The following is a 17,802-nucleotide window of genomic DNA, read 5'->3' on the forward strand; positions in this document are numbered from 1 at the left end:
CCGCCAGGATTTACTCTGTAACGGTTGCCGTTCTAGATTTCCGTTCCTCTATACATTGACTTTGAGATCAACTCCTTTAATCTAACAAGCCCATTAGACAACAGGCAGCAATGTTTTGTTCCGATGCTGAGAGCTATGACGAGCTTGTTGTTGGGTGGAGGCTCGAGGAGTGGGGGTGTGAGGCCTCGTTCTTTCTTTCCAGTTTAGTTGTACCTAATATGTGAGAAATAGGGGGGGGTTAATATGCTCGTAGAGAATATGTACGTGGTTTTTGGGCGGAGTAGATTATTGAGGACTGTGATAGGGCGCATAAGAATTTGGCACTGGGAGGGTTGGGGTGAATTAGGTCAGGTTTGATGTAGTTGAGGATAAGTTTGTGAAGGAGAATAGTTTTTACGTGGTCCGAGATGAAAGTGTGGCGGGGGCAGAAAAACTGAAGAGGGATAAGGATAGCGCGCTGGTGCTAGGTATACCTGTGAGGAGTCTACTTGGGGTATAGTTGGTAAAGCGGTGAAATCATTTCATACATAGCAACGTAACTATACACATGAACGGCACAAAGGTATCACAGCACGTAAATTTAGTAGGTGTCGTTGGAGGTGTAGTTCTCGCGAGCCGCGAAGCGCAGCTCGGTGGCGCCAATATCGAAGACAGTGACCACGTTCTTCTGGAAGGTGTCACCCAGGATGTACAGGTCCTCGGAGCTGTCGCTGCCACCGTCGACGATACCCGAAATGCAGATGGTGTTGCCCTCGTCGTCGGTGCCAGCATCAAGGATCATGTCGAGGGCGTTGATGTAGAAGGTCTTGCCGTTGATCGTAATACCGTGGCTGGGGGCGGTGGCATCGCAGTCGACGATGTACGCACCCTCATCCTCGGAGTAAGTGGCCGCAGGGGAGAAGGCAGCGTTGACTTCCTCAGAGATGGCAGTGGGGTAGTAGTTGAGAGTGGTGCCAGAGTCGACCTGTATCAGTTAGCATGTGCATACTAAAGGAAGGTGTGAGACATACAATGTACTGGATGCTGTCACCACCGGCGCTGGTCAGGCTCTTGCCGTTCAAGGTCATAGCGTCAATATTGATCGTGTAAAAGTCATAGGAGTCGGGGTAGCCTTCGATGCTGGTGACCAGGATGGAGGTGTTGGTGAAGTCCTCGACAAAGTCCACGGGAGGCAGACCGCCGAGAGCCAGGTAGCCAGCGTCACCGGAAACATCGCGGGAAATGGCCAGACTAAAGTACGGGTCGATCAAGCCGTCCGCGATCATGGTGGTGATGACGTTGCTGTACTCGACCTGGTCATCGGTAGAAGTAGAGTAAGCGCTCGTACTGTAGACTGTTAGCTGTCTGCAGATAACGTGGTCTGGATACCTACAGGGCAGGATAAGCGAGACCGGTCAGACCGGAGGTCGTTCCATCGCCCTCCCAGGCGGCCTCGTTGACCACCGCGATGGTCGTCGAGTCGACGGTGATACCGGCAAGCGTGACGCTTTCGTTGCCCAAGACTCCGTACAGGTATTCTCCATCACCGTACTCAATAGCGAATTCTTCGCCCTGGATCTCCTTGAAGGAGCTCTCCACAGTCCAGGTGGAGCCGAAGTCACAGCTGGACTCGGAGGTCGTGCGGCCGGTATCCAAGTCGATACACGTGAAGCCCTTCTCGACAACCCAGGTGTCACTGGAGCCGGTGTCGACAATCACGTCGAAAGAATCGCTACCGATGGTGATGGAGGTAGCAAATTCCTCGCCCTCGAAGAGGGAGATCAGGCTGGAGCTGCCACTGGAGGTGGAGCGCTTGACGTAGGCGGCACTGCGAGGGTGGCTGCCCTTGGACTTGACCTTGCTCAGACTGAGGTAGTTGGAGGTGGCCTTGTGCTCACTGGGGCTGGTGAAAGCCGTGGGCTTGTAGGTGGTGTAGCTGCCAGTGCGGCGGACGATGTTTCTTCCCTTGTAGGGGGTGGGAGCGGCCGCGACCGTCCCAGCAAGGAGGGAGACAGCGGCAAGAGTGCCGACGGGGAAGTACATGGTGGTGAGGGGATGAACGATCTAAGAATTGCTTGGCTGATGAAGGGAAGAGACCATGCTGAGGGGTGCATTCAGGGCATTATATAAGTGCTGGGAAATTACGTCCTGCACCGGAGAGACCGTCAAATTAGCTTCATGTTAGCCTGCAGAAGATACATCCTGGCCGGAAAGCCCCTCTCTGTGGTGACTCGGCGCGCATATTCGCAAGCTACCGAAGTGGCGGCTAGCAGCGAGGCGATAGGACTGGTGGGAGCACACAAGACCGCCGGTAAAGTGCTGCCTGGGCGTGACGAGTAACGGCCTTCTCCCACTCGCCGGCCAGGAACCATAGTAGTGCCGAGTGGACCCGGTATCCATATTGCTGATAGGAGCTTGCGACAGCACTGGCCGCGGATTGGTGCAAATCCGGGCCCACCGCCGATAAGACGCAAGGCGCGCGTCGGAGTCCGTAGGGGAGTGTCGGACTTGCGATGATGAAGAGGATTAGATTGAATTGTTGGTGGGGAAAGCAAGGAAGTTCTGCATCCCAAAGACCGTGATAGGCTGCTGTTCCCCTTGCGAGTATAGAGTATGGAGCACTCCGTAGAGGGGCCGCGTCGTGCACAATCATGTCGGTCTTCATCTCGGCGATAAGGGCGAGGCACTAGCGCCCGGAACAATCGTGACATGTGTGACAGTCCCCGACGGAGCCTGTCATCCAACAAAGCCATTGTCCCATCCCTTTCATTTCACATGCACGAATGCCTGGCCATGGGACAAGATGACCCCCTCCTTGAGACAGGTAATGCGTCGGGGGGGGGTTCGAAAATGCATTTATCTGAGAAGACATACGTAGTCAATGTCCCCTGAACTGGATCTGAGAGGAGCCAAGCCGCGGAGACACCGGATGGGGGATCCTTGATTGCTTGATCCTGTCAAGCTCAGATCGCCCGACTTTCGGATGGAGGCCCATCACGTGGTGGGGCAGGTTGCTCCGAGCGATAACGGGCCTCTTGCATGCCAAACTGCGAACATGATGGAGCTCCCCATTTCCTGCAGCTGACATTGTGCGGGTGGAAGATAAGGGTCGGACTTTTCGGCCCCTGCAGTTGGGAGATCGATTCCCTCAGGAACCGTGAAGAGAGAGTCAGACGGTTATCGGTTGCCAGGAACCCGGAAAGAAAGCAAAACCAGTGCGGGGGGCTCGGAAGAGGATGACCCGCTCCGCGCCGGGCGCCATCGGACCTCCGCCGACTTCATTTCAACCTCCGTCTTCAATCCCCCCCCTCCACCACCTCCCGTCTTCAAATCAGCCCATCGGGCATCCTTCAGATAACGCCACCAGCAGCTAATTCTCGTGTGTGATTGCAATTGCATGGCTCCCACCCGGCGGGGGTGACTGAGCGGGTCTACATGGTAGCGACGGACTCCGGTCGCAGCACCAAGTCGCGAGGTTTGCCAGTTCCTGCACACCCCGAGGGAACCATGACTCATGATCTCGCTTTCTTTAGGGTGCTTTCAATGCTCAAGGCGCCGGATTATCTGCGATCGGGGGGAGCCCGTCTGCTTAAAATGTCAGAAGAAAGGCATCGAATGCTCGGGGTTGGGTCGGTTTCGCTTCACGGCCGGCGTCGCGACCCGCGGCAAGTTGAAGGGATGTACCATCCCGGTTCTTGATGCCAACCCAGATAATGCCTACAACTTCATCTCAGATAGGCCCAGATCGATCCGATGGCGTCATGACCGGAGTAAAGTCGCCAAGCAGCAGGAAGTCGAAGAGGGTGGGAGGGTGCAGATCACTGGTGATAAGGCTGTGCACCTTAAGGCGAGCGCACCAGTGTTTCCCGACACACGCGTGTTTGAGGAGGACCTACAGATAATAGCTGGCGTGGAAGCGCACGGTACTGTAGGCTCTATCACAGAAAAGGGTGTCGCATCAGGGTGCAAAGACCAAGTCCTGCCATCTGTCGCAGACCATGATCCTCCCCTCAATTTCATGCAACAGGTATATAGACATACTACCCAGGGCCTCGGGCAACACTTCCTCACAAACGGATCATCGATGATTGGTCGGTGGATCGCACCAATAGATCATAGGATCCGTCAATCTTTCGACTACTTCGCAAAATATGTTGCACCAGTCATGGTTGTTCTTGATATATCCAATGGGTACCGGGATATTATCCTCCCAATGGCCTTTAAAGACGACTTATTGCAGCAGGCTGTCTCTGTGGTAGCCGCGCAACATCTCGGCCCGCGACAACCTGCCTCTCAAGCGGCAACCGAGTCGAGCCGGTCGGCAATCATATCGCGTTTACGCCGTGCCTCCCAGCTCGGCTCGCCCAATCTTGTGTTTAATCCATCGACCTGGGCCACCCTGATCGTGCTCCTTGTTGGCGAAACCGTCACGGGAAGCTCCGAGTACAGCCATCTCCTACAGACCCTTCTGACTCTGGCGAAGAACATGAGGGATGTTGACAACTCTGAGTTGAACGAGTTCCTGATCAAGCAGACAGATATGTTTGCCTTTTTAGGACAGCCGTTGTTGAATGAAGACCTGGGTGCACAGCAGCTGAGAAATCCTATCGACCCGGGTGTGTGGATGGCGTCGGGCGTCCATACTGATTGGCACCATGACAGAATCCTGTCACTTGTCAAGCAAGGATTTTCAAAGGGCGCTCAGATTTACCTCCAACGTGCAACCACCAATCAGAGTTCCTGGGATGCACTAGAAGACCTGCGCCAGCTCCTGTGCCATGTGGACCCCACAGAACCAGGTGCCCATGGCTTTGTATGGTCCTGCTTTATTGCCGCGGCGGATAGCGTAGACCCCGAGCATCGGTCATTCTTTACCAAATATCTTGAGGGAATCCATTCAAGGACCCTGTTTGACAACATTCCCAAGGCTCTCGCTGTTTTGCCTATTATTTGGGAGCAGCAAAATTCGAGGAAGTGGACCGAGGACTTGCCCAGCCTTTCCCCTATCTTGATCATGTGATATGCACTGTTGGCCTTGGATACTTACCGTCTCGGTATATCTCAACCAGACAGCAGGGCACGATTTGAACGGTCCGACGCTGCCAACCGCAAACCGTTACCAGGTCAATTGTTTGCCGAACTATAACTAGTTCGAGGTGGAGCATCGACTCAAATTACCCGCCTTTATTACAAAGAACTATGTTGAAAACATCATGATGTACACCGCCCAGATAAGTCTTATCCTCCAGTTACGGAAGCCGCTCGAGAGCATAGCAGTCTAGCCAGAATATCAGGCAGATTGACTGTCTGCACTGTGCCTGACTTCAGGTGACCCGCAATTTCATAACCAATATTTATTCAAGGACTCTCGCACCTTACGCCGGCATAGAGGTGTCTCAAGAAACGTACGGCGCAGGTTCGGACACCGACCATCGTGCTTCCCAGTATCCGGCTGGCCAGCCAACTTTAGACAACGCTCTGTGTACGATCGGCTAATGCTTCGGTGATCAAGTGGCAGGTTGAAAGAAAAGGACGAGGGTAGTAATTTGTGACTGACTTCTAGCATACAGTCGTATCATACAGGTAACTATACGCCGGTAAAGTACGATGACTTGCAAAGCTGCGAGTGGTGAGGTCACTCACAAACTGGGACCTAGTAGGTAGACCGGTCAGTTGAACCGCCGGGTCCGACTCTCATACCTGACCCAGGGGCTGGAGTCCAGAGACGATTAAGTGCCGACTCTATTGAGGAATATGCCATGCTCCTAGGTAGTACGTAGCATCCTACCGATCTCAGGCATGGGAACACCTCCGACAATCTCAGTAGACTGCGATTCACGCGCGGAAGCTCTGTGTACGCAGGGTGGCTATCTCAGATTGTAGTATCCCAACTACCAATTATATAAAGACCGTGGTCCGCTGGGTCTGCTATGCTAATGTGGCGGGCAGAATGCCCAAGAAGATCACATTCTTTGCACATTATATCTGTCAATATCCTTGGGGACCTAGTATTCGCAATGGACTCACCCACTTTCATCTAATAACCTCAGTGAAGCGCCCAGTCTTCCATTGTCCACATCCTCTAGCCTGCTTCTCTAGGATATACTCTCTCTATCGATCTCAGCTATTAATTATCCCACGTCACGTATCACTATGTCTGGTCCTTGGTACTGCTGTCAGTGCTTTTGCCACCTTATCAAGGTAGTCTTTATACTGCCTGCACCCAGTGTGATGAACCAGGCTGCGAAGACTACTCCATGGATACTCAACATCCGGCAACTTAACTATGCCACTGCCACGAGGCATCATCATACCAGCAGATACCAGCTCCTGTTGAAAGAATGTTGGTTGAAAAGGGTTGCTCCAGGCCCTCTTGTCAAACTTGACGCACTGCCGTTGGCCACAACGTTGCTTTCTACATTATTTTCCTTCGTGACTCACGGTACAGCTCAGACTGGAAAGGCATGAGAAGCAGACTACATTGCACGGGCAGCAGGCCATTTGCACCCGTATCTCAGCAATACGTAGATCCAGTGGTACTAACATGCTTCTGCTGCCAAATCACCAATTCTTCATGACTCATGTCTGCTTCATCTTTCGCCTTTCTTTCTCTCGAAATACCACGTTGTCAGGAACATGAACCTGTCATCGGCCAATTCTTCTTTAAGCGGTGAGAGAGATGCGCAAAGATTCTTGGCATATACTGGCCTCAATCAATCGAGAATGACTCAAAACAGCTGCACAATGACCCACAGCAAGCCCTCTCTCTCATTTCACTTAGATGCAGCACCTGACGCCGGCATCGAGTGCAACGATTTCTATCCTTCATGTCAGATCTTTTCGACAGTGCCTTACTACGCTAGCCAGGATCATCTATTCGGTGAACATCCATAAATGAGAGTTCAGCAGTGCGCAGCTGATGCGACCTCACTCTCGCTCGACCTGTATTGTGGCCCCACATCAACGTCTCCCATCACGGAAACAACCGCTAGTATTCAATATGGACTGTGCATTTGAACCCTTCGATAGCTTTGACCTACCTCACATAGCAAAGGAGTCAACATGCACCAGTCTCTCGCTGCCCAATATGAGTGGATAGGCGATATGTACGAGCCGGTTAGTTGGAAGGAGGGTAACATCAGAAACTATGTAACCCGTCAGATGTTCCGATACGATACATGTGGAAAAGGGGTGATTATGGAAGAATCTCAAGCCCCACCAACCGCGACTATATTGTTACTGAACTCGTCTGTGTGAGAAGTGGTAGCAGCAGCTTGGGTTTTTGTTCTTTTAGATGTTTTATCCCACTTTACGTTTCTGATTTGTTATTCGTCTGTTCATGTTATAGGAAAATGCGGGTTGCATTTACTAAATGTGTAAGGATACTGGTACCAAAGAAAAGATGTACAACTATCACCCAAGATTCAATGCGCATGATCTGTTACTTCGATCTGCATCATCTGTAGATATGTCAAAATCTAGTTTCGGAGGTGTGAGCCTACCATTCATGAGGCTGAAAAATAACGATTCTATAAAAAAGTTTAACTAAAAGTTTTTAAAACCGGGACATTTTCTTTTCCCGCATCTGCCAATTTTGAAAGCTAGTGCGGAAGGAGTCTAAACAGTGGCTCCGGTCTATGTACTATCAATCTTTGGTCTTTGGTCTATGCCATGATACTAAGATTGAAACACTTCTCAAGTCACGGTCATACTATTATGCTGAGTTGGTGTGTTGGGATACTTGCTGCATCGATGTGATGCCTTCTACTTGTAGGCTTTCGTGATTAACCTTAAAGAAATACATAAATGACTTGCTACAAAACCAGGATCATTTATTCTCGCCCAGACAAAATAACAACCATAGCCATGAAACATACCCTCATAGGGCAGATAAATTCCGCGCCAATGGTATCCACAGTTCCACACTAAGGCGCTACTGCCACATGGGCTCCGCAATCTTCCGGCCGGATCCGCTTTCTGTCGCATTGTGGAGCATCCCCCAATTTCAGCGCGCTTATGCCTGAGGCTTTTAGAATCCCTGCCTGAGGCTACGATTATTGCCTGAGAACCTGGGCATGGTTTGATCTTGGCCATGAATACGCTTCCATGTTATGATTATAGTGAGTTGGTAATATCAGATGTCTGGCCACTCCTTGTGTCACACAGAGCAGTGAAATGCTCAGATTCCCGATGGTAGAGAGCAAATTTCCTAGAGTCGAAGAAGCAATTTAACAGTTAAGGCAAAGAATTATGTCTGGACTTTTGGAGAGTATCTCTCACAATGGGAGGGATACGAAGAAGAAATCGGAATAGAAAGAGACAATCGGTGATCTCCCATCGGGCGCCGCGTATGGTTCAAAGGGTGGAAATGATATTTACGATGAAGGAGATAGGAACCAGGTATATGCCCTCCATAAGTCGGCAGTAAGCATTAGGGCAGCTTGAAAGCACTCCGAGGAAATCTCCCTCGAATCCCACTCAGACGTCTCATACTGATTCGACCGAACAATACGCACAACGCTGTGGTATGTAGCTGGCTTTCTAATGCAACATCCGCCTTTCTCCATCCTACTAGGCAACTACCAAAAAGTCCTACGCTTAGCAGTGACCCACCCCGATGGTCTATCGGCAATTTCCTTCGGACTCTTCCTGTGTAGGGGAATCTCCCTTCGACAGTTGAGAGTTGCCAGCACCAAGTCTGGTGGCCGTGGGATATAAATATGCGCTGCAATCTCTTCATCATTTTCTTCTCCTCATCACCAGGCCAGCTGAGAACAGCGGGCTCGAGGCAGAAGAGGGCTGCCCTGGCTCGCTGGTTGAACATCAACATGGCTGACTGGTGATCGAAATTGTTCTTATATATATACCGACACCATGACTGACGAATGCGGCGTAGAGCCGAGATGGTCGGGCTTCTAGAAACCCATTGATCTCAAAGTTTCACTAGTCCGACGAGCTTCTCGATCTAGCCTCCTACTTCTCATCTAGAAGATAGTGGGGTATATATTATTCACTATGTCTGGTGACTTTGGCTATACCTTTCCTCGGTTCGAGGATCCACCCGACATTAATACATATTTTGCCAACTTCCCAGAAGCTGGCGAGATGATCGGGCTTATACGAGATAATCAGTTCATTACAGAAAGGATTGACACTGGCTGGTCACTATGTCTGATGACTTTGCTCAGACCTTTCCACTTTTTGAGGATCCAAAGGACATAGCTTCCTATTTCACCAACTTCCCAGAATATGGCGAGATGATCGGGCTTATACAAGAGAATCAGTTCATTACAGAAAGGTCTGATACGCAATCTCCGACTGGGCTATTTTCAGTTATCTACGACATAGTGAGGCATCCGAGCTCCCTAGAAGCAACACGCCCCTCCCAGATCCTACTGGTATACAATCATTATCCAATTCATGGGCGATATCAGGCCCCATGAATGGGTTTGATCAACCCGCCATGGGGCATGATAATAGTTACTCTTGGTCGGAAGTGGACAACAGAGCTACGCATCAGTCCAGCGACGATGGGTGCTGCAAGCACCAACACTTCCATTAATACCGCCCATGGGCCTTGAACACACCCAGTTGCCATTTGGTGCCCCCTATCACTTCTATTCATCTGCGATAATAACCTTCAAACATGACTGAGGCAGGTTATTACAATTACCAGCGCCACCACATCATGCGACCAACAGAGCTGAGATGAACACACTACCTATCTTCTGCAACATGCTACCTCTCGTTTCACACTACCTGAAGGGCTCGAAGAAATCCACAGTTGCATAAGGGGCTCGCATTCCAAGAAATGCACCCCTGAAGTGCCAAACATCACAGATACTACATTTGCCATGCGACGGGAAGCAAAACACTTGCGGCTTGGGCCGCTGCCTACTGGGCGTTATAAAGAATGTGTTTGATTGCTCCTGCTGCAGACAGTACGGGAAACATCTTTTGATATCCCTTCAGCTTAACCTTATATATACAAGCTCAGCTCCGCCAGGCAGTAACTGCCCAAACATTCTTCTACCATCGCTTCGCCACCAATCGAACCCTCTGTCACATACCATTATTGTTCCACGAAACACTGTCAGATCCTTCCATCCCTCACTTCCCGAATGAAGTATGATTTCAGTTACGCGATGGACAGCTGCTCCCGGGTCTATATACTCCATTTACCATGGAAACGCGAATGAAGCACCACCGGATGTGCCCATCGTTACTATTCCCTGGATAATGCTCACCATACTCGCCAAACAAGCGGAGCCAATCCGCGGCCACGTTAACTACACATAACGCGAGTGCCACATGGCCCAAACCCTCTCATCCAACCAGGACGGACAAGCCCTGTTCTGGTGCTGCAAGCAATATATATTATGACTCTGCCTGGACAACACCCTCTTCACCTATCGCGGCGGAACTGCTGGCCTAGACGGGTTGACACGACTAAGGTCTTCCCAATCTACAAGGGCCAATCCGATGCCGCGATGATGCTGTTCGGCTGTGCTTGATTGACTAAGCAATGCCAACGCAAGACGAGCCCCGAAACAAGCTTCAAAAGCCGCAAAGCTTGGATATACTGGACACACCAACAGCGGCTCTACTAGAAGCTGTCCTCGCCATCCCCTCGTCGTTGGGAGAAACGCATGGGAAGGAATGCACCTAGCCCGAACCCTATATATAGAAGTGGAAGAACTGCACCAGAACTTCAGAAGGCGTTCCGATATGAAGAGGCTTGGTGGTCTCCAAGGACATGGTGGTCTCGCAAGGAGTGCTGACCTCATGAGATGGATCATTATGTGGTCCCACGTCTTGAGGATCAAATCGTGTGCCTATTACGGTTATAAGGCGAATCGGAGAGATAATCTGATCTGTCGAACTGATATGGTGCGGACATCGGTGATTTACAAATGAGGGGTTTATACATTATTGTCATGTCTTCATGTGGATCAAATGGTGTCCTTATTGCGGTTATAAGGCGAACCGGAGAGATAATTTGATCTGTGGAACTGATATGAGTGCGGATATCAAGGACTTATAAACGAAGGTTTATAGCTGATCTACCATATCTGCAAATTATGGGAGAGATTGCTAGCATATTCTCATCTCTGGGGATAGCGCTCGTTCTATGCTACTGAAGAATCATCATCTACGATTTCTAGACGGACCGCAGACGGGCCTGAGATATTTGGTTGGTGGGTTGAATGGCATGGTTCGGTACATTGACTATGCTGTCAGATGGTACCGGATGATATTTAGGGTCATGTTACTCTGATGTACTGGTACTTATTAGAGCAGCTTCTATGCTCCAGTACATCATGCAATTATACTATTACTTCCTTCTTTCTTGCAGTAACTTATCAAAATATAGGACATTACACTTGTTAATTCAACATGGATAATACTCTTTGCCTTGCCCAACTCCCCTGGAGGTGAAAATACAGCTGGTGTAGCCTACCGGTCCGATGTCCAGTTGACCATTACTAGCCAACTGGTGGATTACGCAGTTTCGAGGTCAATCAGGCTCCTCCCTACAGAGAGTAAAAAAATTTGAACTGCATACATATATACCGAGCAACAAAATGTAAATACACACCTTGTAATAAGGAAACGTGGAAAAAAACATACAACAGAAGGGATTCGCTGGTGGTCACCCACCCAACTACTAACCTCCCGGCGTGTGGCTTAAGTACGGCTGAGCGGACGGGAAGCCCTGTTCTCCACACCCTATGGTCGTATGTGCTAGTTGTATTCGTAGAAATGTTGTTATTCTGAAAGTCAGGAAGTACCGGGAAAAAATGGAGTTCCTCTGTATGTCTTGCGGTCCATAACCCGCGAGCGGGTTGAGTTTCACCAGATTCTGGATGATCCGCGCTGGTTCCACAGTTCCCTTATCAGTGCTCTGCTACCCGTGAGAGGATAAAGCCTGGGCGGTATGCTCTGTTGCATCAAGTTATACTCGTGTTCTGACGGAGCAATTTTTCAGAATGACACACTACAGGCTGTTCATATTGCGTACTTCACCAACTAGGGTTCCGCTGATTTGCAGTTACCGGTGTCTTACCCCAGGAACGAAATAATCCAGGGATCCTGAGGGATATACCTACACCGACTCCAGTCCTAGGGAGGCATACGTAAATCACAAGAGAAATTCCGATTCCGAGTTCGGGCATATTGATCCAAATAAATGTATATAACGACCCTGATAACAGACCTAGCAGAGGCTCCTCATGCAACAATGGCATACAAGACCTGGACACTGCCAAAAGGAGGCTTTCGATAGAGTATGTAATATAGAAGTGACTGACATTCCCGGACATTCATAGTCCGCTATGATGGCAGATATGGGGCCACCGATCTATACCTTGCAGTCTTCTCTTGTGACCGGAGAGAGATCAACGAGTGATAAAATCTCGTGTCTTATTCGTGAAAGTACTAGTGAGAGATGTCCTACCAGCGACCAGATTTACCAGGGTAGCTGGTGTCACAGATGAGAACCAATCTTGGGCTGGTGAAAACACCGCACTTTCAACTCTGCAGACTCTCGCCCCTTCTAACTTTCTACAGCTTTTAATTAAAAAAGACAAGAGTTCCTAGACTTTATTCGGATTTCCACGGGCTGAACAATGCAATATTCCTCGAATAATATTCTAACTCCATAATCCAGTGTTTCTTCCAGGGCAGAGCGTTCTTGACTCTAATTTGAGTCCTGGCAGACACTCCCCGCTTACCCTCCCATATGTCGGCGGATAGCTCAGGGCTTCTTCAATTCAAAAATGGTACCAATCCTTCTACCGGAAAAGACAACCAACACTGCACCGTTTCATCGGTGACCGACCACACTAGTCCGCGGATGCCAGCAAGAGCCACCTTGCAGTGTAATACCATGTTTCTGCATTGCTATTTGGTTTCACCGGAAATAGTCGGTACGCTACACGTATTCTTTACACCAAATTCCTTCAGCACCTCACTTGCTCTGGACGGTACTAGAAGGGTGTCTCATTAAGAGACATCCTTAGGCAATCCGGACCTACTGATCATTGCCTTCGCACCGCCGCCGACGGAACATGCCCACTGGATATGCCGAACCGCCAAGTTCAATTACTGGGAGAAACAGTTCCGCGGCAAGTGTCTCGCTGGGTCTGTGTGGAAGGCAAAATCAACATCACCATCATGCAGTGAGGTCATCTATCAGTAGTATATACAACATGCAATTGTCAAAGACGGGCATTTTATTGAGAAATGGCTTCTTTGCAACGTGGGTTCAGTTCACTCCCAGTCGAGTCTACCTTTGCCGCATTCCATCAGCTCCCGCAGGACCGTGTTGGGCATCAGGATGTCTTCAGGAAGAGACATCTCAGATGAGTCCTTGCCTGGTCTTCGTCCGAAACAGGACACGCCATGTGGAATTTGGCAGCGGGCGGGACGGGGCGGGACGGACCTGAACTCTAAAGATTATTTTTAACTATAAAATTGGCCCAACTGCCAATGATCGCATAGCTCCTCATCACGTGCCATATTGGCCGCGATTGTGTAGGCCATTCTTCATAAGCCAAGCTGTTGTGCATGGTATTGCAGATATCTACGTTCTTAGATGATGATGAAATTAAATACAGGCAGAGGAAGGCAGATTGGTAACATCCATCTAATGCTTCTGCATGAATATTCGTTCTCATCTTGCAGGCGGAGATTCCAAGTACTAGGTTAGAAGAGAAACAGGAGTTGACCTACAGTTTACGATATTATAGGTGCTATACAACTATGTAATTTATTTACCTTTCTTTTGTAATATAATTGTCGCTCATCAAAATAATATTTCTTCTCTATGTTCCCTATCTATGTTCCTTGGGTTCTGGTGCTATGTTGTGTACCTATGCGCTTCAAAAACAATATACGAATTATTGGAATCAGATCTAGTACATTCCACCTGAGCAATATCTAAAAGGATGTATTACTCGGACTTTTCCTTTAGATTAACATAGTGCAGAATGGAAGATACCATGCCACTGTGTGACGTGCTGCACCCCCTGTGACGATGACAACCATATCTAGGTGGAGATGACCATCCTCGTATCGGAACCTATAATGGGCATGGCTTCCAGCTACCATATACTGTCGGTTTAAGCCTAGCGCAATCAGCTTCCTACCGAAGTCTGCTGAAATTGTATACAAATTGCCCAGGAATAATCCTCACCGGATGCCTTGACGATGATCAGCAATAGGAGGATACCAATATCTGATCGGAGTCAGGCTACGACAGTAAGGGCCATCCCAAAGAACTAACAGATCTAGACGATGCCTTCGTCTATATAACCCCCTGCTCCCCCCCAGCTAGATCCATCTCATCCATCAACACAGATGGTCTAAACCATCCCAGCTCAATCCCCGACCCCTGGGCCCCTATCTCTTCGATGGGGGTCTAGAACATGAAAAAGCCGCATGTAACAACCAGGATGAGCTACAATACATCTCCTCCTCGCAGTTCCTCATCCTATATATATATCCCTGCAGGACCAGCCCTGCCACCGTGTTCTGCAAGGCCATACTACACCCGCTGTTGACGATACCCGGCCCTCATTACCGCAATACAACTATCCCTGCCAATGTCTGCTGCCACGTTCGCCTCGCTCAGCTTTCGTCCCGGGGGCGGATGATCCAACTCACGCACCTGGATATAGGCATAGCTGTCTGACCCGTCCCGACGGTAATGCCGGTTCGACAAATGCAGAAGCACCACCGCCACAGCGCTTGCTAGGCTGCAGAATACCCACCGGCAATGGTTCGTATGGAAGTATATATACACGAACGAGAATACCTGCCCGCACCGGTTGTTGATACCAAACAATCCAGTATCCCATTCCCGCAATCATCGCCTAACATGCTAGAAGCGGTGGATGTCTCGCACGCACATGTCTGATACACGAGACAGAGGTGTGGCGACATGGAACAGTCCTGGAAAGGAACTCGCACTATGACGTTTGCAGCAGGCAGTCAACAGGGGTTCAGCAAACGCTGGGGATCAGTAGCGGGAACGGCTGAATAGCTCGTGGGGAAGCGGTTGGCACATGGTGTGGGTAATCCTCAGGATCTGGTTGAAGGAGTGTCGTTTGGCGGTTATGCTGTTTGCCAAGTGATTGAATCGGTTGTGGCACCTACCAAGTGTTTTTTCCACAACAGACGGCACATGGGCTTGGAGTAGAGGGTTTCTACCACATAAACTGTCTTCTCTGCCATCAGGTTGGTGGGTATCGGCTGGGTTGATGGGTGGATTTGGGTCGGAAGATATGTCTGATGGACTTCCGTGTGGTTGACGCCGAGGTCGACGTTGGGATTGGAAGGGAGGACTCGCGAGTTCGACACAGGCGTACCACATGTCTGCCTGCAATACTTATCATACCAATGATGTTTGTCGGACGAGCTTCCGGAACGCGCTTCATCGTATCATCAAGTCGCGGTGTATCTCACTGACTCCTCTCTTCGAATTTGAAGCTATACAGGAATCTCCTGACCTCAAATACATGCTCCGATACTGACTTGCCGACACCATCATTCAAGCGTCCACCACGTGGCCTGACTATTCCATTAGAAATAGTCGTCCCATGAATTCGTTTCATCGATCAAGCTCCTAGAGACACACTGCGCTCAACCAAATCATGAGTGAAGTCTTCCATCGGTACCCTGACTCCTCTTCCCCATGATGGCACCTCAAGCGACAGTATCAGAGCCCAGGAGCCTCAAACCCAGACTCTAATAGAACCTCTTCTAATCTCCTCCGTCATGCTCCCATTATGTGTCTTTCTGATTGAACATCCATTCCATCAAGGCATGAATCCGTCCTTACACCTCATTCCTACACCAATCACCAGAACCATCAGCTCTTAACCAACGATACATCCCGACCCTCTTCTCCAAGTCCAGTATCATGGTGGCGTCCACCACTGGCTCAGGACAGCCCGTGAGTCCGGCAAGCCCTCACAGACTATTCAACAAGGCATGTGTCCTGGGTATGTCTGTGTTTATGAGAAGATCTCAAATGAAATCGAATTGGGGCTGTCTTCCTTGTCTTCATCTGTGTATGGTTCCTGGAGTACATGAATGGGGAGATCGCTCAACATACTGAGTCCCATGTGGGGGGGCGCACGGACAGACAACCACTCAACTGCGTGGTCTTTGGGTTGACTTGGAGGAGGGCGGAAGACCAAGTGGGATTCATACTCACTGGTGTGGGGTGTTCGTCTGAGGATATTGGGTTGGAGGCGTCGGGTCTGTGGTTCTACGTGGATTGACAGCCAGGCATTGCGTGCAGTCAATGTATAGGTATAGTTATATACTGGATTGAAGATGATCGGTACATTCATACATTGTATACGTGATGCTATGCTGAGGGAAGAGGGAGATGGAAGGACGGTCAAAAAGGGCGGGTGCTTTCCGCAACCCTAGGTATTCGGGGGAGGGTTAATGCAATATGGGAATATAGATCAAGTAGGGGAGGGACGGTGACTGGTGTCATATTGTCGAGAACATGGGAGGGTTCATATCAACGGGGACAAGTATTATACAGCATCCTGATATAAACTAGCTTCATTACAGCCTAGTCCAAAATTCCCATTGAATTAAAGTATTGCCCACATAATTGCAGCTGTGATCACGGCAACAAACAATAAAACAACTTATCCGCAAAAACGCCCTCCTCCCCAATAACACAATCCGACTTTCCCGTATCAGTTGGACAGAGAACCGGCGTCGTAATATCCGGACAATGCAGTGTCCCCGTAGCTTGTTTCGGCGCTTTGGTGTTGATGTACGTGCATGACGTGTAACCCTGCACATCGGTCGTGAACTTCCACGTCGACGGGTAGGAATATACCCCGTCTTTGCCCGGCATGGATTTGGTATTGGAGAGGAATTCATCACAGGGGAACTTGGATGTCACCCCCACGTCGTAGGGGATTACCGCCCATATGTCTTCGAAGGAGAGGCCGCTGTCGAGGAGGACGCCGTAGCCTTCGATGCCTTTGGTGGGGAGGGGGGAGGTGGTAGATGTAGTGGTAGTGCTGGTGGTGGTCTTGCTGGTCTTGCTGGTTGTGCTGGTGGTGGTTTTGCTGGTCTCGCTTGAGGTTGAGGTTGAGGTTGCGGTGGATGTCCGGGTGGGCGTGGCAGTCGTGACAGCAACCGAGCTGCCCGGGACGGCGGTGTCTGTGGTAGTGATGTAGGAGGCAGTGATGGTGGAGGATGTAACAGCCCCAGTATATCCAGGAGCAATGACCACAGGCGTCCCACTGATGGTGGTGGTAACCTTGGCACTGACGGACGGGATGGAGATGGTGGTGCTACCAACCGTGATGATGCCCGAGGTTGGGGTATAGGTTGTGCCCGAGATGATGACTGATTCAGGATACGTCGTCGTAGGGGTTCCGGTATCCAGAGTCAGGTACTCAGATAGACCATTGTTACCTTGGTCATCCCAGGGCAGGACGGTGACTCCGCTGACACAGTATTCCCCCGTGGTGGAGGAGTCCTCGGTCACGTAGCAGCCGGTCTTCACGCTAGAGCCGGTGGTACTGCACGTGGTGAGGTCGCAGGAGACCTGGTAGTCGGTCACGGTTTTGGTGCTGCACTCGCAGCCCTCGTACTCGGCGCAGACGGTGGAATAGGGGGTAGCAGTTGTGTAGGTTCGACAGGACGTGACGGTCTGAGTCGTGCAGGAAGACGAGGACGAAGACGAGCTACCGGTCTTACGGGGCAGGGTTCCACAGCCACTGCTGCAGCTTGGGGAGTTGGGCCCACGGCTATAGTGGGTGGTTGGGTCCGCTTTGTTGT

At 50.1% G+C, this 17,802-nt stretch overlaps 4 protein-coding genes across 4 annotated transcripts; 2 read left to right on the forward strand and 2 right to left on the reverse strand.

The window, feature by feature from the left end:
• Nucleotides 1-580: 580 nt before the first annotated feature.
• On the reverse strand, nucleotides 581-2,022 carry BO80DRAFT_364192 (acid protease; the record flags this gene model as incomplete). The annotated part of the gene is made up of 3 exons (XM_025716141.1): nucleotides 581-964; nucleotides 1,011-1,326; nucleotides 1,373-2,022. The coding sequence occupies 3 exons, from the start codon at nucleotides 2,020-2,022 to the stop codon at nucleotides 581-583; spliced, it is 1,350 nt and encodes a 449-aa protein (XP_025571678.1).
• A 728-nt stretch (nucleotides 2,023-2,750) lies between these two features.
• On the reverse strand, nucleotides 2,751-3,169 carry BO80DRAFT_194284 (uncharacterized protein). The gene has a single exon (XM_025714139.1). It carries the CDS (start codon nucleotides 3,065-3,067, stop codon nucleotides 2,858-2,860), a length of 210 nt encoding a protein of 69 aa, XP_025571679.1. The 5' UTR covers nucleotides 3,068-3,169; the 3' UTR covers nucleotides 2,751-2,857.
• A 245-nt stretch (nucleotides 3,170-3,414) lies between these two features.
• On the forward strand, nucleotides 3,415-4,999 carry BO80DRAFT_437915 (Zn(II)2Cys6 transcription factor; the record flags this gene model as incomplete). The annotated part of the gene is made up of 2 exons (XM_025721019.1): nucleotides 3,415-3,454; nucleotides 3,513-4,999. 2 exons carry the CDS (start codon nucleotides 3,415-3,417, stop codon nucleotides 4,997-4,999), a joined length of 1,527 nt encoding a protein of 508 aa, XP_025571680.1.
• Nucleotides 5,000-8,994: 3,995 nt separating this feature from the next.
• BO80DRAFT_448523 (uncharacterized protein) lies at nucleotides 8,995-9,201 on the forward strand (the record flags this gene model as incomplete). The annotated part of the gene is made up of 2 exons (XM_025721679.1): nucleotides 8,995-9,110; nucleotides 9,168-9,201. 2 exons carry the CDS (start codon nucleotides 8,995-8,997, stop codon nucleotides 9,199-9,201), a joined length of 150 nt encoding a protein of 49 aa, XP_025571681.1.
• Nucleotides 9,202-17,802: the final 8,601 nt, after the last annotated feature.

Source organism: Aspergillus ibericus, assembly GCF_003184845.1.
Source record: "Aspergillus ibericus CBS 121593 unplaced genomic scaffold BO80scaffold_46, whole genome shotgun sequence".
Classification (NCBI taxonomy): Eukaryota; Fungi; Ascomycota; class Eurotiomycetes; order Eurotiales; family Aspergillaceae; genus Aspergillus; species Aspergillus ibericus.